This window comes from Oryza brachyantha, chromosome 2 (assembly GCF_000231095.2).
Source record: "Oryza brachyantha chromosome 2, ObraRS2, whole genome shotgun sequence".
NCBI classification, from domain to species: Eukaryota; Viridiplantae; Streptophyta; class Magnoliopsida; order Poales; family Poaceae; genus Oryza; species Oryza brachyantha.
In genome coordinates this window covers 22,235,696-22,260,668 of record NC_023164.2, presented here as the reverse complement: position 1 = coordinate 22,260,668, position 24,973 = coordinate 22,235,696, and the positions used below count along the sequence as shown (strand labels likewise).

At 40.2% G+C, this 24,973-nt stretch overlaps 3 protein-coding genes across 5 annotated transcripts; all 3 read left to right on the top strand.

The window, feature by feature from the left end:
* The first annotated feature begins 786 nt into the window (after positions 1–786).
* LOC102718058 (protease Do-like 7) lies at positions 787–14,235 on the top strand. Of its 2 annotated transcripts, none has more exons than XM_015833825.1 (24): positions 787–1,254; positions 1,351–1,421; positions 1,562–1,662; positions 2,700–2,758; positions 3,197–3,233; positions 3,991–4,116; positions 4,828–4,917; positions 5,315–5,380; positions 5,702–5,758; positions 5,886–5,951; positions 6,414–6,521; positions 6,673–6,753; positions 8,026–8,075; positions 8,577–8,742; positions 8,871–9,371; positions 10,313–10,495; positions 10,586–10,688; positions 10,804–10,974; positions 11,054–11,133; positions 11,499–11,726; positions 12,109–12,324; positions 12,422–12,579; positions 13,443–13,554; positions 13,655–14,235. In XM_015833825.1, exons 5-24 carry the CDS (start codon positions 3,228–3,230, stop codon positions 13,829–13,831), a joined length of 2,745 nt encoding a protein of 914 aa, XP_015689311.1. In that variant the 5' UTR covers positions 787–1,254; positions 1,351–1,421; positions 1,562–1,662; positions 2,700–2,758; positions 3,197–3,227; the 3' UTR covers positions 13,832–14,235. The 2 variants fall into 2 exon arrangements, with proteins under 2 accessions (XP_015689311.1, XP_006647787.2); XM_006647724.3 differs by having other exon boundaries at positions 831–1,254; positions 1,528–1,662.
* A 1,157-nt stretch (positions 14,236–15,392) lies between these two features.
* On the top strand, positions 15,393–19,493 carry LOC102707749 (early nodulin-75-like). 2 transcript variants are annotated; one of them, XR_005811155.1, is made up of 3 exons: positions 15,393–15,580; positions 15,921–17,303; positions 19,445–19,493. XR_005811155.1 is itself a non-coding variant. In XM_040521167.1 (2 exons), the coding sequence occupies exons 1-2, from the start codon at positions 15,526–15,528 to the stop codon at positions 16,580–16,582; spliced, it is 717 nt and encodes a 238-aa protein (XP_040377101.1). In that variant the 5' UTR covers positions 15,393–15,525; the 3' UTR covers positions 16,583–17,318. The 2 variants fall into 2 exon arrangements, 1 of the variants encoding a protein (XP_040377101.1); XM_040521167.1 differs by lacking the exon at positions 19,445–19,493 and having other exon boundaries at positions 15,921–17,318.
* Positions 19,494–24,171: 4,678 nt separating this feature from the next.
* LOC121053585 lies at positions 24,172–24,973 on the top strand. The gene has a single exon (XM_040521146.1). The coding sequence runs from the start codon at positions 24,272–24,274 to the stop codon at positions 24,695–24,697; it is 426 nt and encodes a 141-aa protein (XP_040377080.1). The 5' UTR covers positions 24,172–24,271; the 3' UTR covers positions 24,698–24,973.

Sequence of the window (24,973 nt, the reverse complement as noted above, 5' to 3'; positions counted from 1 at the left end):
GATGGATTAATTAGACTCAAAAGATTCGTCTCGCGGTTTACAGGCGGTATCTAAAATTCGTTTTATAATTAGACTACATTTAATACTTTAAATGTATCACCGTACGCGTTGATGTGACCTCACTCCCAAAAATTTTTCCTATCTAAACGCAGCCTAATAGCAACTGCTGAGACAAATGTTGCTTGAGAGATCAGAAGTCCTTTTGCTATTTTTCCCCTCGCAAGAGCACGGCTATGATCTTGCAACAGAGGCCTCTTACAAAAAATGGACCAATCGTATGTGCGTGATATTTTCTCGCAGCATTTGTGAGGACTGAGTCTGCAAAGTGCATGCAACGGTTATATATTTATAAATAAAAAATAATTTATAAATAAAACTTTTATATATGCATTCTTATCGATATAAAAGTCAAAAATAGAAAATAAACTTTGATTAAAAACTCTCAAAAAATCAACTTCGAATTTAAGATTAAAAATTTAAATATTGAGATATAAACATAATCACAAAGCTGGTGTACAGGACTTCTGACATGCCTAGGCAAAACTAGGCCCAAAACTCCTACAGAAATCTACCGTGATCTATCCGGCCCAATATAACAAACGTAGGTAATCCACATGGATCATACGGAAAACTACAAATCCGTATAAAATAAAACGAAATTCCTCTTGAATTCCAACCCGTTTTGGCCCAACACGTTTTATAGTTTCGCGTGGGATTCAGTAATAAGGCCCCGATCCGGAGGAGATCCGACGGGGAAAATATCCCACGGTTCGCGTGACCTCGGTTGGTGGTCTCCCCTTCTAAAATCTCGCCCAGTCCACAAGCGCATTTACCAGCGGCTCCACTCTCCCCTCCCCTCCCCATCCCCTCCATTCCCGACCTCGCGCTGATCTCACCACCACCATCACATCGCCCGCGTGATTGCTGCCAGGAAAAAAAAATCGTCGTCCGGCGGCGGAGGGGGAGAGGTCGTAAACCCTAGAGGAGGAGGAGGAGAGGTTTGGGGGTGCAGATCGATGGAGAGCCCAGCGAAGGAGGAGGGGGGAGGGGAGCTGGCGATGGAGATCGAGTCGTCCGTCACGGCGGAGGACTGGCGGCGCGCGCTCTCCCGCGTGGTGCCCTCCGTCGTCGTCCTCCGCACCACCGCGCCGCGGGCATTCGACACCGAGGTCGCCGGCGCCAGCTACGCCACGGGCTTCGTCGTCGACAAGTCCCGCGGCATCATCCTCACCAACCGACACGTCGTCAAGCCCGGTGGGGATCGCGTACCCGACGAGTCCCGCCGTTTTTCCCGTCGAGTTCCGGTGTGATTTGTGTGTTACTCATGTGCTGCTGCTGCTGTTGTCGCAGGGCCTGTCGTCGCGGAGGCAATGTTCGTGAACAGGGAGGAGATCCCAGTGTATCCCCTGTACAGAGATCCTGTAAGTTTTTTGCTTTATTTGTTTTCTTGTATATTCTGCTCTACTTTGTTTTCCCTGTGCTAATGGCATAGTGTTAATCCAAAACTTTTCCCTCTTGTCGAAACAGGTACATGATTTTGGTTTTTTTCGATATGATCCAGGTGCTATCAAGTTCCTTAAGTATGATGAGATCCCGCTATCACCTGAAGCAGCATCTGTTGGTCTAGAAATCCGGGTTGTCGGCAATGACAGCGGTGAAAAGGTTCCCTTAAAAGCTAGCTTAATCTATTTTCAAGTTGCTGTTGTAAAGTACCATTTAAAGTGCAATGTAGCACAGGGAAAGTACTAGGCTTAACAGCTACAGAAATTCTCTTATGAACACTGGGAATATTGTTTTTAATTGCTTTTGCAGGCCTTAGTTTCTTTGTATATTGCGTTGTAAAGCAAAAAATTAGGGCTGATGGAAGCAAAATGTTAGTTCATTGAAATCTCTATAGCCAAATGATACAATTTGGCATTTAAGAAATAATAACAAGTAAACTGTCTCTTCCTCTAAGAAAGGGGAAAACGATACAGCTCATTGAAACCTCTATGATAAATGATACAGTTTGGCATTTCAGCAAGTGATCTGTCTCCTCTTTCCTGTAATACTGTGTGGTGAAGCAGAATGTAGAGCTTGTGAAGCAAAATGGTCCATAATCCTTATATACGAGATGTCATTGAAACCTCACTAGTTTAACGATCCGGTTCAACATTTCAACTACTGAAGTGTCTCCTCATTGCTAATAAAGGCTAAAAGATGCATCTGCTTGACATCTCTTTTGTGTTTTCTTGCTAGTGAAATGGCATTACTGGATTCTTTATTTTTTACCTTGCTGAAAGCACTCTTATTCTGCAATATGAAATCTGTAGTGTTTTAAGTTTAGCATATAAGGAAAAGAATGATGCACAGAACATTTTATTAGGGGCCCAAAACATTAGATGTGCCAAGCTATTATGTAATATGTAGATCAAAACATTTCACATATTAGGCTGGAAAGAGGCATTGGAACACATGATTTTATTACCTATTTAAGTGTGATAATTCATATTCTGTTGTTTCTTATGTGTCATGCTTTGGCGGGACAATGATTTCTACTAATAATAGAAAGTGACATCAAGATGTATATTCATCTTTTGAACCTAGATGCGGAGGTTAATCGTTTACATGGGTACACATGAGCGTAATATTTTTGAAAATTGTCCAATAAATTGCGTCTCATACGACAACGTTTTCTGATTTGTATTCACTGCATGCAGGTTTCGATTTTGGCGGGAACACTGGCTCGACTTGATAGAGAAGCACCTTACTACAAGAAGTATGTCTCCTACCAATTCCTTTATATGATATGGGGCTCATGACATTTGTACTATATTCTTTTCTCATGACTATCCCTGGCTCTATGTTTAGATTATATGAAAGAAACCAAATATATAGTCATAATTCACTTGTTGGCTACTGAACTTATAATAGTCAACAAAACATAGGGGGAGACACAGATTGTAGAGGATCAGAATTTACTTGCTATGTCAACTTTATTTAGTTTCATTAATTGAAGAGGCATATGGAGAAAGCAAACTAAGTTTGTAACGTTTCTCTTCATTCTTTCCAAGTGCTTTCAATTCACCGAACTGGGCAGACAAGACTTTGTAGTTTGTATTTTCTGCCACAAGCTTGTAGATAATATAAGAATTAATTTTTTTATGTATTGCTTGCTTGCTGCATATAAATCCCTGTTTAATAATTTTTTTGACAGGGATGGTTACAACGATTTCAACACATTCTATATGCAGGTACTTTTCTTGGGCTACTCAATTTTACATACATATGCCCTGTGTTCTCTGTGACTTGTCGTTTTGGACATTGACTCACACCTTTTATCCATTACTTATCTAATGACATACTCATAAAAAAGCTATTAAAATATAATGATACTTCATCTATCCCAAAATGTAGCTACCTAGTACATTATTGGATACCACCTAGCACTGCGAATTTGGGTAGACCTATCTAGATTCGTAGTACTAAGTAGCTATTGTGATAAATATACCATCATCATTTTTTTGCATGACATATTTTAATGTTTGTGTATAAATATTGGCCAAATTTTCTAAAGTCTGACTGCACACATTCTAGAATAGTATTTATTTGAGAATTCTATATATTTAGTTCATATTGGTGTCTTCGCAGAAAATAAAATTGTGATGTTCATGCATCTTTTGAAATATTGGGCATGTTTCCTTTGATGCCAAAAGCAGCATTATCAAAATTTGGTAATGCCACACCATCTTTTTAGTAAGGTAGGGGCATTTGGTGGTATTAGGCCGGGAACTTTCTAGAGTTACTAAATTTTGGTATGGTAGGGCCAGGTAGGCATGTTTGTTTTGTTTCCTTGCTGACATTTGGTAAGAGGTATAACTGGTAGCAAACCAAGCATGCCTTTTTTGTGATTTTTTATTACGACTCTTCAATTGCTTCTACACAATAGAGGTTCATGGATTTTTCCTTTTTCCAGTGTTCTGAAATTAATGTAGTCATTTGTTGCTATAGGCTGCATCTGGTACCAAAGGTGGCTCTAGTGGTTCCCCTGTTGTTGATTGTCAAGGAAGAGCCGTCGCCCTGAATGCTGGAAGTAAATCTTCCAGTGCTTCTGCTTTTTTCCTTCCGTTAGAACGTGTAAGTTGTTTACAAAGTGTTCATGCACACTACTACTTTTAGCCTGTGATTGGCCCATATGCTTTTCGTTCCAAAATTGCAAGGTCTCTTAATAAGCACAATGAAGTGCTTGTGCTATCTGAAAATGATATGGGGCATTATAAAGCACACATATGCAATTAGGGGAACATCAATACTAGATTTTCTGGCTGAGTGAATTTCATTCAGGTAATAGTATGATAATAAAGTATCTTATTACAGTATCCTATTATGTGCTTGACATCACAAGAAGGGAGATAAGGAATAGAAGCAGAAAGAACATATAATTTGGCATTGGCCAACAGCCGAGATCATACAAATAGGAATATTCTTGCTGTTTATTATTGACTAGTACATTGCCCGTGCGTTGCAACGGGATTTAGTTTTAAAAATATCATAACATGTTATTAACATTATTTTTTTTGCACGTGTCATATTTTAATTGTTACATATATTTGTTATTGACATATGGGTCTATTAATCTCACGGTTCTTTTCTTCTCATAATAACTAGAGTTAGTGGTAACAGTTAAATATAGAATCTGCTATTATTTTTTCTTTTAAAAATAGAGTATAAATAAAAAACAAGGAGTTGGTGGTGGTGGCACCACCACTAGCAATGTTTATAGTAGTATAGATTACTTCCTTTTGGCGCCCTTATGTTTATTGCGCTGTTTGTCCGAATTGTTTCCAGGTTGTTAGGGCTCTTAATCTGATACGTGACAGTTGGGAAGCTTTTGGTAGCAAGCCAGAATCCGATTACATTCCTCGTGGTACACTTCAGGTGTGCATGCTGTCTGATGATTCCATAATTCTATTTTTTTTCCCAGGACCTGTTGTCTTATTGTTTATTTCTTTTCGGTTGAGCTACTTAAGATGTATGTGGAACAAGTAAACAGTGTACCAATTATTCTTCTTGATAAAGTTGGTGAATATGCTTGGTCAGAATCACAACTGTACAGAGTGCTGCAGCAGCCATTATATAGTCGTTTTTACCCCTTGACCGCTATATTTTTATTACAGTGATAGTCAAACACTGCTTGAAACCATTACAGCATGCCCAGTCTGTGCATGAGATTGTTAGAATTAAAAAGGCTATTGATTTTGTCATGTGTTGCTGTTTCTATCTATTCTTTTTGCCTCACTCTCGCTGAACCTTAGACCATTCCTTTTTTTAAAAGGTGACCTTTCAACACAAAGGATTCGAAGAAACTCGACGTCTTGGACTCAGGAATGAAACAGAGCAGGTATGCGTCATTGCACCCTCTGCAATTTGAATAAGAGCTGTCAGCATCAGAGTATAGTCAAGTTCAATATGCTTGTAATGTATAAATCTAATTTGATCTATAATTGCTATTATTAACTAGTTACTCTTAACCTGTCATTATATTTGTTTTGCATCTAATGATTCTTTATCTGAAGAGATGAAAAATTAAATTTTTATTTCAATGGAATATCAAGCACCATGCTCTACATTCGGTATTAGAGAACAATTAGTTGATTTGCAAATTTCGACGAAACCATGCTCTATAATTAACACCTGCAACTTTCTATTGCTATTTTTACAGATGGTACGCCTTGTTTCTCCGTCAGGTGAGACTGGAATGCTGGTTGTTGATTCTGTGGTAAGTTATGACTCCTTGTTCTTTCATTATATGAATTCTAATATATTTTTTCAGTTAGCTCGCTACATCTTGTTTTGTGTCATTCTGTTTCCCGTGATTTCTGAAACTGAAGACCTCTGACCTTCAGGTTCCGGAAGGACCTGCACATAAACATTTGGAACCTGGTGATGTGCTTGTTCGCATAAATGGTGAGGTAAGAGATGCCGTATAATCTGTTGCTGTTATATGCACAAGGTTATGTTTGGCCAGCCAGCCTTAGGATCCTGTGATGGCTGCATGTGCTGCTGTGCTTTGCGTGAGCTTCTTGGGTCTTCATGACTGATCATTCCTTTGCATGAATTCCTTGGGTCCTCATTGCCGGTTGACCGACTATGACGTTTTTAGCTTATATGGTTAATTTGTACCGAGTATGTGTCTTAACTAGCTTATGAAGAAGGCTGGGATTCACTTGATACCACCTAAATTTAAGCTATGCATTCTTTTTTGGTACCATCAATATATATTTATTTTTGTCCGTTAGTGAATTATTTCTGGTACTTTAAACACACAATAATCTCAAACTATAAACATTTTTTTTGTTCTGTTCTAATGTTTATTTAATGCCATTTTTAATTTTCATATAATAGATTATTGACATTTGGTAAACTATTCACAGGTTGTAACACAGTTTCTCACAATGGAGACGTTACTTGATGACAGTGTTAGCAGGGAAATAGATTTGCTGATCGAAAGAGGCGGAACACCTTTAACAGTAAAGTTGGAGGTAACACTGACACATTTATTTAATCATCTTATTTGAACTTAGAAAACAGTATATTTATGTCAGTCAAGTAGTCCTAATATCATATGATACAACATTACTTTACTTCTATCAATAAACAAGCACACTACATCATACTAATTTCGCTCTTCAGGTTGAGGATTTGCACTCTATAACTCCAAATCATTTCTTGGAAGTTAGTGGTGCTGTGATCCATCCACTTTCGTACCAGCAGGTATGTTTGCCACGGTTTAACTGTCTTTTCTGCACTCTGCCCTCTCTGCACCTTCCCAGGCATATAATGTGTGTTTATATGTTCTTTGTCTCCAAGAGCATCTAAATGCAAATTAAAATGTTATTGTTAAGCTGCATTCCTTATTTCCTTGTATTCAGAATATTTTATGTTCACTTGGTCTAAAAATCATCTTTTGAATAATTTTATTGGATTACTATGTTAGTTTGTGAATTGGATATATGTAAACAATTTCATTGAATTTGTTTGCAAAACGAAATATGTCATAACATGCAATTTCTATTGTTTTTGCTATTGTAACTTGATAAGAAACTGTCAACAAAATTACTGTAATGAATTCCTGGGAAGTCAAAGGGAGTAAAAAAGTAATCCAAAATTTGTAGCATAAATGTTATTCAGTGTTTGTTTAGTGCAGTTATGTCTGCTTTTATAGACTGGCTGCACTTTGGCTGTGAAATCCTGAGTCTTATCTTATCTGTAAATCCCTATTCATACCTACATTGAATTTTGTATGCCATATTTAAATTTAGAAAGTTGCCAAGATAACTCTGACCATTGATTTCACATATTATATATATTTGATAGTTGAAACCAATATTGCACAATACTTTATATTTACTATTTGTTGGTCAAAATGTACATAGTTTTCACCTTTTCAAATCAATACACACCCTATAAAAATATGGAGGGAGTGCATTACGTCAGTAGATTAGGTTGAATTTTTTGATTGAAATGTTAGCTTCCATACTATCTCTGTCTCACCATGTAAGATTTTTTAGTATTGCTTAGATTCATATGGATGCTAATGAATCTAGATATAAATACAAACAATGCACATGGATCAATAGATGAATCTAGGCATAGACAAAACTTCTTACAATATGAAACAAATTGAGTACATCATCATATCTTCCCTCCTACTAGTAAGATGTTTCATAATGTAAGATGTTTAACTTTTTTGCTTGCAATGTTTGATCATTTGTCTTATTCAAAAAATTATAGAAATATCATTTATTTTGCTTGTGACTTACTTTATTATCAAACGAACTTTAAGCACGACTTGTCATTTTTTATATTTGTACTAAATTTTTGAATAAGACAAATGGTCAAACGTCGCAACCAAAAAAGTCAAACATCTTACATTATGAAACGGAGGTAGTATTTCGGAAAGTCATGTAACAACATATATGTATACATTTACAATGTTTGTTGAGTACTGAAACATGACTAATGTTTTTTTATGTGGTATTTCAGGCAAGAAATTTTAGGTTCAAATGTGGTCTCGTATATGTTGCTGAGGCAGGGTAAGACATCTAATGATAACAACTGATGTAGCTTTGATGTCTAGCTGGTCTTTTTATCAGCCATTGGCCGTATGATAATCCCTTTGCATTGGCTATGAGCCTACGATAATTATGTTGGGTCTGAACTCCAACTGAGTATCATTTTTCACAGCTATAACTATCGGATCACAATATTACTTACTCCCTCTGTCCAAAAAAGAATCAACTACTGAGGATGACTCTAGTCAACTGGGTGTCCAGATTCATTCCCATAAGTTGGTTTATTTTGGGATGGAAGGAGTAGGAGCTTTAGCTGCAATTCATGTTTATGTATTCTTCATGTCCTTGCAATAATTCAAGTAGGGATTATATCTCTGCCCTTATTATTTGGCTTTTCAAGTTTCCTGACAGAGCCTTGCCTTCATTAATTTTCTTCTACTATTTATTAGCTGATATTCTGTCTAAAGTATGTTGTTGTATATCTTATCTTTTCTGCAACTTGACCAACACCATAATATGCAGATACATGCTCTCTCGGGCGTCTGTTCCACGCCATGCTATTATTAAAAAGCTTGCAGGAGAGGATATTGAAAATTTAGGGGACCTTATTGCAGTTATTTCGAAACTGTCTAGAGGCGCAAGAGTGCCTCTTGAATATGTCAAATACACTGACCGTTACAGGAACAAGGTAGGAATATCTTCCTTGGCAACTTTTAATTATGATAATTGATGCCATATTTCTGCTGTGCATCCTAGTAAATATTAACTCACTTTAAAAGTGCAACTGAGTATTTATCTTGTTTATTATGTGTTCAGTCTGTACTGGTGACAATTGATCGGCATGAATGGTATGCGTCTCCTCAGATATATACTCGAAATGATGCAACTGGTTTGTGGACTGCAGAACCAGCTATGCTGCCGGAATCTCCTTTTATAGCTTCAGCTCATCATGCTGGTCCTATTGATGCAAACTCCAATTCTGTTTCATCTTTAGCTGAATCTAGTCCTATGGATCTCAAGTGCCAGCATGAGTCCGATAATTTGGCAGATGGATGCATCAAAACACAAACTGATGATGAGGTTGTAGTAGACGGATCCCACTCGAGTGAAGACTCTCTTATTGAGAAAAAGAGGCGGCGGGTGGATGAGGAGATAGCTGCTGAGGGAACGATATCATCTTCTGGTGATTTAGATGAACTAAAGGGTGGTGCTTTGAGGCATCTGTCCAGTGTGGATGGTTCTGACCTTGCTCGAACAATATCAAGTAATGCGTCGTTGGCAGAACAAGTAATTGAACCAGCCCTTGTAATGTTTGAGGTGAGCAATATCTAAATTTGTTTTCAGAAGAAACTTTCATGTAGTCATGGTTATCAGTCTTGTGTGCCACCCAAGGTTCAAATAAGAAGTACGCGATCACCCGCCTTGTAACAATTATATGACATACTCAGCCTTTTATGCTTTGTAAGTGTTACAAGGTTGGGGCACCCATTCTACCCTTGCAAGCATACATGTAGAACCTTTTTAGAGCACTTGCCCTGATGGTGTTGTGTGGGAGCAATGGTGTGGGGTTGGGTGATTTTGTTTCATGTGCCCTATTGGGCTAGATGGTTGTGCTGCATATCTTTTCATCTGATATTAATATCAGACCTGCCACATGTTTCAAAAAAATGTTTGCATTGGTTAATTTTTCAGGTATATTTTCTTGAAAGTTGTATAAAGCCTAGTATGTGGCATTGTAGGCCTTTTTTGGAAGGCTAATTACCTGGACATATATATTCTTTATATTTCCTTAACACTGCCTGCTGACTCATTTTCCATATATTAGTCCCAACTGTTCTTTTACATGCTTAGGGTGTGTTTGTTCTCCCATTTCCCAACTTTTACTCCTTGTTTTCTGTACACATGCTTCCTAAACTACCAAATGGTGTTTTTTTTTTGCAAAAAATATTCTACAGTAAAGTTGCTTTGAAAAATCTTATTAATCCATTTTTCAAGTTTTTTAGCTGATACTTAATTAACCATGCGGTAATGATTCACTCCGTTTCACATGCATGGGGATTAGCTCCCAACCTGACCTTCGAACACAGCCTTTAGCTATTTTCTCTACCCTTGGAACTTTAGAGTGATGGATGTTGTAACTACTGCAGTTGGTTCAACCTGTGTGCACTGTATAATGTAAGCAGCTGTATTTGTTAGTTTTTGAGCTGGTAAATTGTTTCTTTCTTCAAAACTACCCTACTGATGTCTACTTTTTATAGGTGCATGTACCACCAGTATGCATGCTTGATGGAGTGCATTCTCAACACTTCTTTGGAACCGGTGTAGTAATATATCATTCAGACTGTCTGGGTCTGGTTGCTGTTGATAGGAATACAGTTGCTGTATCTATCTCTGATATAATGCTTTCCTTTGCTGCATATCCCATCGAAATACCTGGAGAAGTATGAGTTTGTTTCCCCTTTCCCCGTGTTCATTATAGATATTAACGCACAAAATTTGAACCTATAAGCTTATGCATTTTTGGTTTTCAGGTTGTTTTTCTGCATCCTGTTCACAATTTTGCATTGGTTGCTTATGATCCTTCTGCACTAGGTGCTGGCGCATCTGTTGTCCGGTCTGCTAAGCTTTTTCCTGGTTTGTTTTCATTCATAATTTCCTCAAAAATCTGAATTAATTGTCTACATTAAAACAACCTTTCTGATCTAGCAATCCACTTACAGTTTTAATATATGATTTTGGATTTATGTAGAACCTGCCTTACGCCGAGGAGATTCTGTCTACCTAGTTGGGCTAAGTAGAAGCTTGCAGGCTACATCAAGGAAATCAATCATAACTAATCCTTGCACTGCTGTTAATATTGGGTCAGCGGATTGCCCACGGTATCGTGCAATTAATATGGAGGTCATCGAGCTAGATACTGGTACCTTCTAAGTACATTTCAACTCGTGATCTCATGTCTTGTTTTTCAAACTAGCTATATTGAAAAATGTTTATTTTAGATTTTGGTAGCACATTTTCGGGTATATTGACGGATGAGCAAGGAAGAGTTCAAGCATTATGGGCAAGCTTTTCCACCCAGGTTAGTTTATGTTACCGTTGATTGCTTTAGTTTGTTTCGTAAGTAATGATACTCACATGTTCTCAGGAGCATTTATTCAAAAGAAAAAAGAAAGAACAAAACATCGGCTTACACGGAAGGTTAGCCGTTTGATATCTCAAACACAACTAAATGGACAATATAAGAAAAATATACTCACTACATTTAAAAGGCCCTAGATTGATATTAATGTTTAACGAAAGCTGATAGGTTTTCTTTTACCTGCCATACCATTACGAGCCATAGCCTACACATTAATGCTTGTCAACAATGGTACCATTCTTAGCAGTTTAGTTATTCTTTTATGTGCTGATTTGGGTTGTAAATCTATCAATTATTTTCTCCAGCTGAAATATGGTTGTAGCAGTTCAGAGGATCATCAATTTGTTAGAGGTATACCAATATATGCAATAAGTCAAGTCCTTGAGAAGATAATCTCTGGTACTCCTGGACCATTTCGTATTATCAATGGAATTAGGAGACCAATACCATTTGTCAGACTTCTGGAGGTGGAACTATATCCAACTTTGCTTTCAAAGGCAAGAAGTTATGGATTGAGTGATAGCTGGGTTCAGGTAATTGCGTCGACCTTTTCTTTAATCTTATCTGAAGTTGCTCTGCTTGGTCCGACAACTATGAATATATTGTTTGCTAATGGACTGTCAACCTGAATGTTTTTATGTGCTTACATGAATGCAATATCCATTCATGTTTTATGTGCTTACATGGACTGTCAACTATGATTATTCATTCATTCATACAATTATTCTGGAGAAATATTCATGCCATTCACTTGAGATGTTCGCTGGCAGTAAGTGCAGCAGTTTGTAAGGAAGATGATATCGCTTGATTGTGCATTAGGTCCTTTTTGGACTTGTCTACTATCCCAGCGTTATGAGCAAATGGAGGGGTTTGTTTGCATGAAATATTAACTGTTCAATACGGTTATTCTTGCAGGCTTTAGCTAAGAAGGACCCTGTGCGAAGACAAGTTTTGCGGGTCAAAGGTTGTTTGGCTGGATCCAAAGCAGAAAAACTACTAGAACAGGGAGACATGATCCTTGCTATCAATAAGGAACCAATTACATGCTTCCTAGATATTGAGAATGCTTGCCAGAAATTAGACCAAGCTGACGATTCAGATGGAGTCCTTAACATGACAATATTCCGTCAGGTGAGGAACAGTTGTAAAAAGCTAACCATTACTTTTTGTCAAAAATGATATGAAGCTGAATATATATGAGTTACAACTGTGTCAACATTTATAATAGGGAAAAGAAATTGATATTATTGTTGGAACCGATGTAAGAGATGGCAACGGAACAACACGGATGGTGAATTGGTGTGGATGCATAATTCAGGATCCTCATTCAGCAGTGCGCGCACTTGGTTTTTTGCCTGAAGAAGGTCATGGAGTTTATGTTGCTAGGTAAGAACATGTTCCATACAAATTTGTATGTCGCTTCAACTTTAATCTTTTGATTGGAACTATAAACCTATGGCTACTAACTTTTCATGGTTGCCAACGTCTGACAAGAGCGAGATTTTGTGATATGTTTTTTGTTTTCATTTGCTCTATAATTCTCATGTATCTCAAGTCGGTATGGTCACTAGCTGTGCCTGATATTTAGACAATTTTGAATCTGAATCCAACAACCCTGCCGAGTATCCTAACTTAGGGTAGGAAGTGAGTAACCTAGTCTGAAAAGAAAAGGAAAAGAACAGGAATCGGGGTCTAAGGTCTTAAAGATGTTTACAGTCTCTTCCTAGTACACCCATCCTATAATGAAATTTATGTGTGCTATATTGGTCTCTTAGGGAAGCGCTGAAAGTAAATTAGTTTCATAAAGCCATATTGGTAATGTTTCCTCTAAATCCTACCCCACATAAAGCCATATTGGTAATGTTTCCTCTAAATCCTATCCCACCCCACCTCCCATCCTCCTTAGTCCAGAGGTGTTTTGCATCTGTTATGTATTTCCTCTTCCCAGTGTCATAATAATGTAGGGCACCAAACTCTAATATGCAGATATATTTAATCATTTAAAGTTCTCCCTCCTTGATGTTAAATCTAGAGCTGACCCGGCGGTAGGGAAAAAAGGTGTTGATCCAAAAGTCTTCCTTTTATATTTTCTTTTCTGAGTTCTGTTTACCTGTAGTAATATGAAATCTGGGTGGGACCAGTTCCTTTTCTTTTTCTTATCCTAAAAATGATATTTGAAGCCTTGATGTTAAGCACATTTTAGATAACAAGTATGAACGAAGAATGAGCGTCAGTTATTTTTTTGGCAGATGGTGTCATGGAAGTCCCGTACATAGATATGGCCTCTATGCTCTGCAGTGGATAGTGGAAGTTAATGGGAAGCCAACTCCAGATCTTGAAACTTTTATACAAGTGGTGAAGGTATGCATTACCAATAACTTTCTTCCTCTGGTATATTCCTGTATTTGTTTGATTTATGAACCTGCAGGCTTGGACTAATATGGATAACCTTTTTATTCAGGGATTGGAAAACGGTGAATTTGTTAGGGTGCGGACTGTCCATTTGAATGGCAAACCTCGTGTGCTTACTTTGAAGCAGGATCTTCACTACTGGCCGACCTGGGAACTCAGGTTTGAGCCAGAGACTGCCACATGGAAGAGGGGAATAATAAAAGCGTTGCAATCAACTGTAGCATAATATATTCTGTTTGAGTTTAAACTCATCAAGCTCTCAGAGGGTCTTAGGGAGCGTAAGCATGGATCGAGGAATGCATGCCCATGTTGGTAAGCTTGAATCCTGCGTAATGCAGGATGGAATGGTGCGCATTAGGATAGGATGCTTGAAGGATATAGTTATTCATAGAAAAATATATGGATCCACTGTCTGTGGATAATTAGGCTGCAGCATCTGCCTTTTGTATAATCTATTCTATTGATACAATTTTTTCAGTAGAAATAAATCCTTAGCTCTTTAGTGACCATATAACCATTATTAATGATTTGAGTTACCTAGCAACATATTTCAACATCTAGTTCTGTCGTCTACCGTCTGAGTTCCAGGAACGAATATGATCTCACAATAAGAACGTTATCTTTTATTTATGCTGTTAGTTGTCTTCACTACGGTATGCATGCTACGGCTTCATATCATCAACTAGTTATTTCTGTCTTAACATTGATTAGGATGTCCTTGGAGATTGTATTTGTCGGGCTAATGCTTTCTCGTCTTCTTGCTCCTAGCTGAATATTCTTTTTTTTTTCAGGTTTTTTCACACTCGGCTTTCATTCTTTCGTCCGGAAGTAGATTCTTTCGTCCTGAAGTAAATTTTTAATTTTGTAGCAGTTAATTTTATTATTTATACTATTAAATAACTATAACCAATCATCTTATTAGATTTACTATCTATGCAACCTCACGCACTCTAAGCTTGAATTATAATTATGCATATTTAAAAAATATTTGAATAAAATAAGTAGTCAAACATGCTCCCTCAATTCTAAAATATATGATGTATTTTATTTTGTTAGAGTAAGAGTTTGATTACAAATTAATTTATTAATATATTACTTATGTGATACAAAAGTATAATAAGTAATTTCAAATACAAATAAAAATATTAATTTTGTGTCATAAGAAATATATTATAATAGAGTACTTTTTAGTTAAACCCTTGCTCTAAGTAAATAAAATACACTTCAAAAATCAAGGTAGTAATATAAAACATTTAAAAATCAAGGGAGTAATTTAAAAGTCAACAACTTCAAAAACAAATGAAAGTACATGACTATAATTCCCCGGCGTAAACAGCAAACCCGGAAGTTTATCTGTGCAACCTCACGTCCTCACCGTCGATCTGTCAAACCCTTTTTGTGCAACGCAAGACAAATGTAACCCATGCAGCATGCACACCGCCTCATTTTTCATCCCAAGTCAGGCGTCTCCTCTTCTCCTCCTCCTCCCCAACCCAAAGGCCCAAAACGCATTTTTGCCCCGCCGAGCAGAATATATTCCGCCACCACTTGTTCGCTCGAACCAACGTCCACGAAAAAACGAGGACCACCCTTTTATGTGCGTCCTGCCACTTCAGTCGATGCCTTCTCTCCTGATGAGAGAAAAAAAAAAGGAGGCGTTTTAGGTAGGAGCTCATTGTTGCCGGATTCCCCCTCTCGCTACCAACCGATCGCAGTACGCATTAATTCTCCTTTTAAATTGGCCCCGTTCCTTCCCATTTTTCCTCTCGTTCGTTGCCGTGAACCAACCGAGCGACATGTATTCCACGCACAGGCACGCACCAGCACACGCCCACCAGCATATACACCGCTACGTCCCAGCAAGATAGGGAGAAAGACACAGAGAGAGGGAGAGGGAGAGGGAGAGGACGAGAAGGAGACATGGGTTGCTATCCCTTGGGCAGGCTCGTGTCCAGAGCGCTCGGAAAATGCAACGGTAAGTCGCGTTCTCTGCTATTGTTTTCCTAATTTCTGTCACAGTGTCACTCAAGTAGTACGTCGTGGTCTCTGCATCGTGATCACATGCTAGGACATGATCGTGCATGATCACGTAGGCTGCTCTTACTTAAGTTTTTTGCTTTGTTCAGCTGATTTAATGATCTCACATGTAAATTCCCGTTGAAAAACATGTACAACCTCAGGTAGGTACGTAGTCACACGTGATAAAGCTAGCTAGCTAATGTTCTTGAACCAAACCAATCTCGAAATCGCGACGATTTTGCTGCAACGGCTGAGAGTTGTGACTTGCGCGCGCCGTGGTGGCAACGTGCATGCAGGGCGCGAGAGCGGGTGGCGGGAGGAGAGGATGGACTACGCCATGGCCTACCCGCCCGGCCCACCCACGGAGACGCACTACATGCGGCCAGTGGCGCGCGCGGCCACCGTCAGCTCCGCCAACTCCGTCTACGTGATCCCGCCTCCTGCAGAGCCGCCGCATCAGAAAGCCCCCGAGCCGCCGCCGCCGCCGCAGCAGCAGCAGCAGCACCCGGCGCAGCAGCAACCCCAGCAGCAAAAGCCACCCACGCCGGCGCAGGAGGCGCCGCCGGCCGAGCCCAAGCCGCCGAAGCGGGGCAAGAGCAAGAAGTCCGGCCGCGTCCGGTTCGGCCCCGAGCCGCCGCCACAATCGGAGCAGCAGCAGCAGCAACAGCCGCCGCCGCAGCAGCAGCAGCAAGAACAGACGCCGCAGGCCGCGAACGCCGGCTGCGAGTACGCGCCGGGGCGACACGCCCCGGCGCCGCCGTGGTACTTCCGGTACACGCCGTCCCCGCTGCCGAGGTGGGAGGCGGCGACGCCGAGGCGGCACGAGTACTTCTCCGGCGAGTACCGCTACAGCTACCCGACGCCGGTGCGCGAGGGGATCTACCGCATGGCCACCGACGCCAACAGGCTCACCACCATCTTCAGCGAGGAGAACCCCAACGCCTGCGCGATCATGTGATGCGAGCCATCCATCCATCGAGCATTCATCCGATCGCCGCCGCCGCCGCCGGCGTGAGGAATAATCAAGACCCGTACGTACGTACGCACACGCGTTCGCGCGCGCGCCATTTCGTTCCGTTCCATCTCGGCCGTCGGTTTGCTGGCTATCTAAAATTCGTGCAGGAATCCAATTCTCCTTGACCTGTAGGTGTTGTAGATAAGGACTGCGAATAGTTTCTGTTTGATCGCCTGATTAATATGCTGAGACGAACATTTTCTCTTGCTTTTTCGGGCCTTTCGGCTCTTATTGCCGTCCCACTTTTTCAGTTTTAAATTAAATTCCCAAAGTTGATAGGATGTTAGTCAAAAATCGTGGCTACAGAATACAGACGAAGAGTTCATTACATTAGCATGGGTTGATAGTGGTGTTTGTGAGTGAGAACGCATTGCCGAAGTATCCCATGACACTTCATACAAAATCTCCTCTTTTTGTTTACCTTTGTAGGTCGTCGAATTAGCATCTCGCGTTAACCACTTTTTTTTTTCACTTACAAGTGTCCAATTCAACCAAGTCCTAGAATGCTCTAGAAGTATACACCGTTTGTTCCTTCTCCAAAAATGTGAGAGTGATTGGCGAACGTCGTTCATTCTGCCTCAACCGTGGAAAAACCAGTGGCCGTTCACTACAACTACGCGACCGTGCGCGCTCGGCGGCGAGCTTCACCTCGCCGGAGTACGTTGTACGTACATCTCACCTCTCTGGCTGTATTATTTTGGCGATGAAAAATAGAAAATAAAAGACTATCTAATTTTTATAGTTATTTTATGATATAAACGATGAAATTAATTACTGACAGGTCAGATGATGAACATCTATATAAAAATCATTAGAAAGATCTGTACTGTTTATCACCAAACAAACAGCCTTGACACCGTGAGCCGCAACATGCGCGTGAAATCGCGGTACTCTTCTTCCGGCCTTATTCCACTGTCTCGGCTGCTTGCCACCCCGGGCTTAGGCCTGCGAACAAATCGTCCTGGGCCCAAGACGGGAGGGCCTTACACGTTTGGTCAACCAGCCACACGGCTAGGGGGTGAAAACGATTGCATAAATATATAAAGTCATCACTAAATAGTTATATTCATAAATATAACTAATAACATTATAAATTATTAAAGTCATCGCTAAATAATTAAATTCATAAATATGTAAAATTTCCAATCACATTGAGACTGCCTACATAAATTTAATACTGACTAGATTCACGTGTATTAATGAATCTAGACACATATACAAATTATATACCTTAATTAATGAATAAATCTCATCGTGAACTATGATTGGTTTAGGAATGAGGCATGATGGATTAGACTTGGGTATATACAAAAGCATTTATTAGCCGACTCTATTTGTCACCGTCCAAACAAATATTATGATGAAAGAGAAAAATTATTTTTATGCATGACAGTGGCTTAAAGTTGACTCTTAGTATTTATTGAAGAAAATTTTGTTTCATGAGGATGGATAAAAAGAAAATAAGGTAATATTTTTTTAGCGTATTGTTTAAGAGACTATAACTGACTCTAACGTTATACATTCCCTTAAGGGCACGTACAAAGGACTCTAATTGTCTCTATCGATGCATGCTCGCTAATTTGGAGGAGAGAGACGATAGGAGAGAGAAAATTGATTGTTTTACATGGAGTCAGCAAAACATCGACTCTTGGCGCATAAAACAAGTAGCCAACCATAAAATCTGTCTTGTACGTGTGCTGACTCTAATTAGAGACGCTGACCAAATGGAATGCAAATGATGAATTAATTAGTCTAGAGTCAGCTTGAGAAACTGTTCTTTGTACGAGAAGTTTTTTCTGTTGACGTGGCTCGAGATAGAGCCCATAATAGGCTCTACCATTGAACATGCCTATAAGATGAGTTCTTATTATTATTGTGGATAAAAGAAGATTCGTCAGACATGTTCAATGGTAGAGTCTATTATGGGCTCTACCTCAAGCCACGTCAACGAAAAAAACTCCTCATATAAAGGACAATCTTTCAAACTGACTCTTCATAATTACATGCTAGTTAATTCCCCGTTCATATTCCATCTGATCAACGTCTCTGATTAGAGTCGGCACACGTATAAAGTAGATTTTCTAGTTGCCTCCTCGTTTTATGCGTCAAGAGTCGATGTTTTGTTGACTCCATGCAAAACAACCAATTTTCTCTCTCCTATCATCTCTCTTCCATGTCAGCGAACATGCAACGATAAGAGACGACAATAAACCCTTTATATGTGCTCTCGTAGGCTCCACCTCTCCACCTCTGGACATGACCATATCTTCTAACTATCCATTTAACATGAGAGAAATGGATTCGATCGGTGCATCAATTTTTAAGGGACAAAGTTAACCTGGATTTCAGGAGAATATTCCTTTTAAGTTGACCTTGTTCCATCTATACCTTGAACAAGCACCCTCAAAAATAGGCTAGGACCTCTGCTATCCCATCCCCAATACATGAACCAAACACCTCACAAAGTGGATTTTCCATCTAGCTACTAGCCTAGTAGAATCGAGTGTACGTAGGCTGCAATCGTTTCTAATGAGAAATTATGAATTTTTTACTAAGATGTTTCCCAAACTAATAAATAGCGTATTTCATATGAAACCCTTTTATATAAAATTCATCATTTGATTTTTTTTCAGACAAAATTTACCCTTGTAAGAGCTAAATTATTTGTTTATACCCTCGAATACCTATAAAAACAATATAATTTTTCCATCCCTTAATCTTGACTATCCAACAGTTTTATCACCATTGTCGTGTTAACTACTGTGCTTCTCCAATGGACACTAGCTATATCTTCATCTTTTGTAGGCGTCGAGTCAACGCTGGGTGCTCATCACCGTCCCGTATCACATCAAACACTCACAAGTCAACTAATCACTGTAAGTAGTGGCTCAGAATGCGATTAAGCTAGACACGACTTTTCTGGTCGAAGGTGTTATGAACCACATTATCAGACTTCCATTTTTCTGAGTGACGTCGTCGTTGCTTATTCTTCGCTGTCTGCGAGTCTATTACCACGCACTTACCGGTCACACTCGCATATATTACTAGATAATCATTACAGATCAATGGACATCAGGACATGAACAAATTGATTATCAGTACTAGCTATAGCTAGTAGATCATTATGCACTACAGGTTGATATCCAGATTCTGCAAGGATCAGCCAGCAAGACGACCTTTGACTCCAAGCTTTTGAGCTACAGAATCCATATTCGATATGCTTCTGATCAAACTGCTTAAAGAAATGAAGATTACACGACCACAGCTCACCCTGTTGATCGATCCCTTGCATGGCAACTGAACGGTCAGTAAGCATCCCTGTCAAGGCAACTGCAAGGAGACAGGGGCATCCTCTCTTGGCTTAATTAATCCTCTGAAGAAAGAGAAGCTGGGTCAAAATTTAATGGAGAATACTCCTGCACAAGGTTGCACCAGATTCGTCCGCTACTTACACGCATGGACGACTTGCACTGATAGTGACAACATACTGGAATTGCTCAACTGCAGCGACAAGGCTCAAATCAAATTAGTCTGAAAAAGGGCATGAAGTCTCTGATTGCACGCTCATTTGATTTCAGCCGAATAATCAGCCAATACAGTAGCTTAGAAGATTCGGTTTTGTGTTCAGTGAAGTAATCATCCTCTTTGTCAAATATATGTTCGTGTACGATGGCCGGTACGACACCTATTAAATTTGGCCCATCATGCTCAATCGATCATACCTAATGCATCCCTAGATATAAACCAGAACAGAGAGTAAGTACTCGCACCTTAATTCTGAAAACAGTGTCACGAATAAGTCCTGGATGTTGATTGATCACCCGAATTATCCCTAATTCATGCAAGACGCCAAGGTGGTCACGTTCTGTACCAGGGCAAGAACACCGGTACGACACCAGTCAGCTCAAGGTCTCCAATTAATTTCTGGTTGCTACTACGTACAAGAGCAAACCACCCAAGGCGAACGAACGATAAAGAACAATACTGTGATCGATCGTTGTCTTGTGCCTACCAAAACTTCGAAAGTGTCTCTGCACTTTTCTGAATATTCCCACATCAGCAGCAGCAACTTGCAGCCGATCACAATCCTCGTCCAGTCTGCAACCACTACTGCACGAAGTGTCCACGCGATTACAGATCAGAAGATATATATGATCCATGAACATACGAGCAAGAGATGGAACACGAGGAGTGATCGAAGCGAAGCCAGGAGATCTTTTTCACCCCCTCGTGCTATATCTATCGTCCAGATCCAGAGGGTTGCAAGTGCAAGATAAGATTTTTGCAAGTGGTGGCGCCGGCGAAAGCAACTAAGGGACACACAGTGCCGTCACACTGTCGATCACTCGCGCGCCACTCGCAACTTCACCACCACTTTACCCACGGCAACTGTTCGTAGCTACGAATCGTACGTACTGGCGTGAGAATGTGAGGTAAGACGCACATCGATAATGGCCACTAGTGCCGCTCTCCTGTGTTCTGCCTGCTGCGACGACATGCGCATGATCGATCAATCGCTTGTGATTCTCATGCCGATCGATCTGAGGACGGCTAGACGTGTGGGCCGGATTCACGTAAAATGTGACAGCTGATTGCTGTGGATCGAAGAACATTTTTTTTTTGAAGCCCAGATCGAAGAACATTTGAGACTGTAAGGTCCTTTTGAATTATAGGAACGAAAAAACAGAGTAATAGAAAAACATTTTATTCTGACAGAAATCTAAGTGTAAAACAGAAGATTGCAAAACACAGGAAAAACGTAGAAATGACCGTTTGATTTGATCACAGGAAAAACACAGGAATTTGAGAAGAAATAGATACTCAATTGGATTTTTTCATGAGGTTTTACCTCTTATTAGTTTATCTCCAAAATTTGTATGGGAAGAGTCATTCCATAGGAATTTCATAGGATTTCATAGGATTCAATCCTTTGATTTAAAGGGTTTTGTAGGAAAAATTCCTAAAGGAATGAAATCCTCTAAAATTCCTATGAATTTCCTTTGAATAAAGGGGGTCTAAAAATCCATATATTTTTTACATACCCTCAGATAATTGTAAATTGTCCGTGGCTTTAGATCCAAGAGCTTTGATTGGGTTTTCAAAATAAGAGCTATGGTTGTATTATACTACACCAGTACAGGTGAAGTAGAAATTTTATAGAGGTAAAATAGACTAAAATATATAGCATTGAGATAAGTTTATGTGCCATATATTATGTTAAAATAGATAAATTGGTAAATATATATATCACCAAAGTTTTAAATAAAAATTTAATATATTTATTAAAAATATATATTTAGATTTAAATTTACTACACTATACTATTACTGTTAGCAGTGTGATGTACCGTAATATTGCCCCAAAACGAAGGCCAATTTACACCCATGTACAGTTTATCAGCTTTAGTTCCAGCTTCATGCGACACATCCTCAAAGTTTTTTTTTTAGCATCCTTAGTAGGTATCATGAGGTATCACTGTTTTCTATATAAAATTTGGTACCTTCTAGTATCTAAAGTATCAAGAGGTATCAAATTTTACATAGAAAACAGTGTGACCTACTGGTACCTCCTCAAATATAATAAAATTGATCTTTTTTTTTCTTTTCTAAGCTGCGAACGCCGACAATAAGGTAAGCTAGTAGCTAGCTAGTATACTACATCGATAGTGGGCTAGATCATCCCTCCACCAGAACGCCAAACATGTGCTGAGCATGTTGGCGATCGAGCTTTTCCGACCCGGGGGCTTCGAAATGGACAGCAAACGACGAGCATTTTCTAGCTAGTGCCCCCGGCCCGCCGCGATGTGGCGCACTCGCAGCGGCCGGCCGGCAGCGCACACAAACGCCACCGGATCTCGATCTCCAGACTCCAATCACCAGCAAGCAGTCGGCACGCCGGCACGGCCGTGCTTGCTGTGCTTTCGGGCCGCCCCAACCACGCGCGTCCACTGCGCGACCAACACACGCAGCAGCACACATTCGTTGAGTCTTCAGCAGCAGCAGCAGCTTGATTGCGTGCTCAGAGCTAGATCGGCCACGGCGTTAGAGAAATCTGACGTTGTTGTTAGTAGGTAGTTGATCTCTCGATCAACATGAGGGGTGGATTAACGGTGCACGTACAACTGTCAGGATTAGGTTATGCATGATCATGATGGACATGTTATGGTTGCTGATTCTGTTCTGTTTAGCCGATGTGATTATATATATGCTTATGGAGTCATTGCATATTTGCATGCATAATAGTATTTGCTGCTCTCTTTCATTGCACGGAAAAAAGTCAAATACTCACTCCGTTTCACAATGTAAGACTTCTAATAAATTACAAAGTCTAGACATATATAAATTATATATATTTGGATACTAATGAATCTAGATATATATAAATTATATATATTTATCAATTGATGAATTTAGATAAGGCACCAAATCTTATAATATGAAACGAAGTAGTATCATATTTACAAACGGAAAATAATTTTTGAATAAAAATTTATATATGTATTCTTAGCGATCTAACAACCAAGGTTAAAAAATAAAATTCAGTTAAAAACTTCTAAATCATCTCTAAATTTAAGATTAAAAATTCAGATTTTATAAGTATAAGCAGAAGCGAAAAGATGAAAATGTTCGAATATGAGAAATATATATCTAACCAATTCTTTGCTACCTAGTTATAAAACTGTTAACTAATAAGATTTGTCTACTCTCTTAAAGATGCTCTTGTAGAGTAGCACTATCGTCTTTCCGTTTTCGCTTATACTTATAGGCCAAAATTTGATCAAATTTTAGAGTTTTTCATCGGAGTTTATTTTTCACACTTTGCTTTTGTTTCTAGATCGATCAGAACATATATGTATATATAAATTCATATTTTTTAATTTATAAATATGTCGGTCGTTTATTTCACTTAACAAACCGACTAGGATACTGCTACAGAGTGCACTTGTTCATAATCATGTACCATGCATATACTGACACACTACCTTCTTCCAGGTGTGTGCTCTATAGTACTGTACCATGATTTTATTAAGATTCTGATTAGCCCCCTCCTTTAATGCCCTCTTCATCATCTGCATTTTCTGTTCCCAACCGTCTCTTAATCTAGCATCGATCTTTAATTGCCTCTCTTAATCCCCAACCGTCCCCAAGCTCAAATCTCAATCAACAAGGTTACGCGCGGCTTAGGTTCTTGATTTAATTCAGCTGCCAACAACACGCAACTGTCAAAACGGCCAAATTGACCTGTAAATTCATCAGCCACAACCACAAACACCAACACATCATCGTCACTCGATTAAATGCGCTCGCAAAGTACGTACGTGTAGTTCAGGGACACAATGCCACAGCCATCCATTAGAGAATAGAGATTAATCAAATCGAGCTAGCTTAAGCAGGTCAGCTAATCACATCAGTCTAAGCATGGCAGGGTGATTAAGTGATTAATTAATCACACAGTTCCAACCAGCTTTGTTTGACTCGGAGACCAGCTCGACCGCTACAAATACCCGCGGGAACTGCGAGCTAAGCGGGGAGACGCAGAAGCGGCAGCGCAGGGGAGAAAGCCAAGCCAAGCCAAGCTAGCCATCAAGGTCTCGGAGGCGAAGCGAGAGAGGAGGAGGAGAGGCGGCGAGCGATGGGCGTGAGCATCGCGCAGGCGGTGGCGGCGCTGATGGGGACGTGCGCGAGGCGGCTCTCGCGGGCGGCGAGGCGGCTGCACCTGCGGCCGCGGGCGGGGACGATTGCGGCGTCCTTCTCGTCGCGCGCCATCGTGCCGTTCCTCGGCGGCGGCGGAGGCGGCGGCAAGAAGGCGATCTCGTCGTCGTCGAAGTCGAAGAGGAGGAAGGGGAGAGGGGAGCTGAGCTTCCGCGCGGAGGACGGGGTGTGGAGGAAGGAGATACTGATGGGGGAGCGGTGCCAGCCGCTGGACTTCTCCGGGGTGATCTACTACGACGCCGAGGGACGGCGCCTCGCGCAGCCGCCGCCGCCGCGCTCGCCGCTGCGCAGCCCGCTGCCGTCGTCCGCCAAGCTCGCAGCCAACGCCGGCGGCGGTGGCTACTAGCTAGCCGGAGACACACACGTCACACCCGCCCTTGCAGGCTTGCAGCTGCAGCGCATCGATCTCTGAACTTTTGGAGCTCGCCGCCTTCCTCTTGCTTTCTTGCTGCTTTAATTTTACTCTCTTCGACGTAGCAATAGGTCTCTGCTTCTGATCTTGCTTTTATCCTTCCTTTGGTGTGTAGTGACTAGTGATCACTGATAAGTGCCATGTAAAAGAGTTCTATGAAAGCTTCAGCTTGATGTTCTTCAGAAAATGGAGCTTGTTTTGCAGACATCA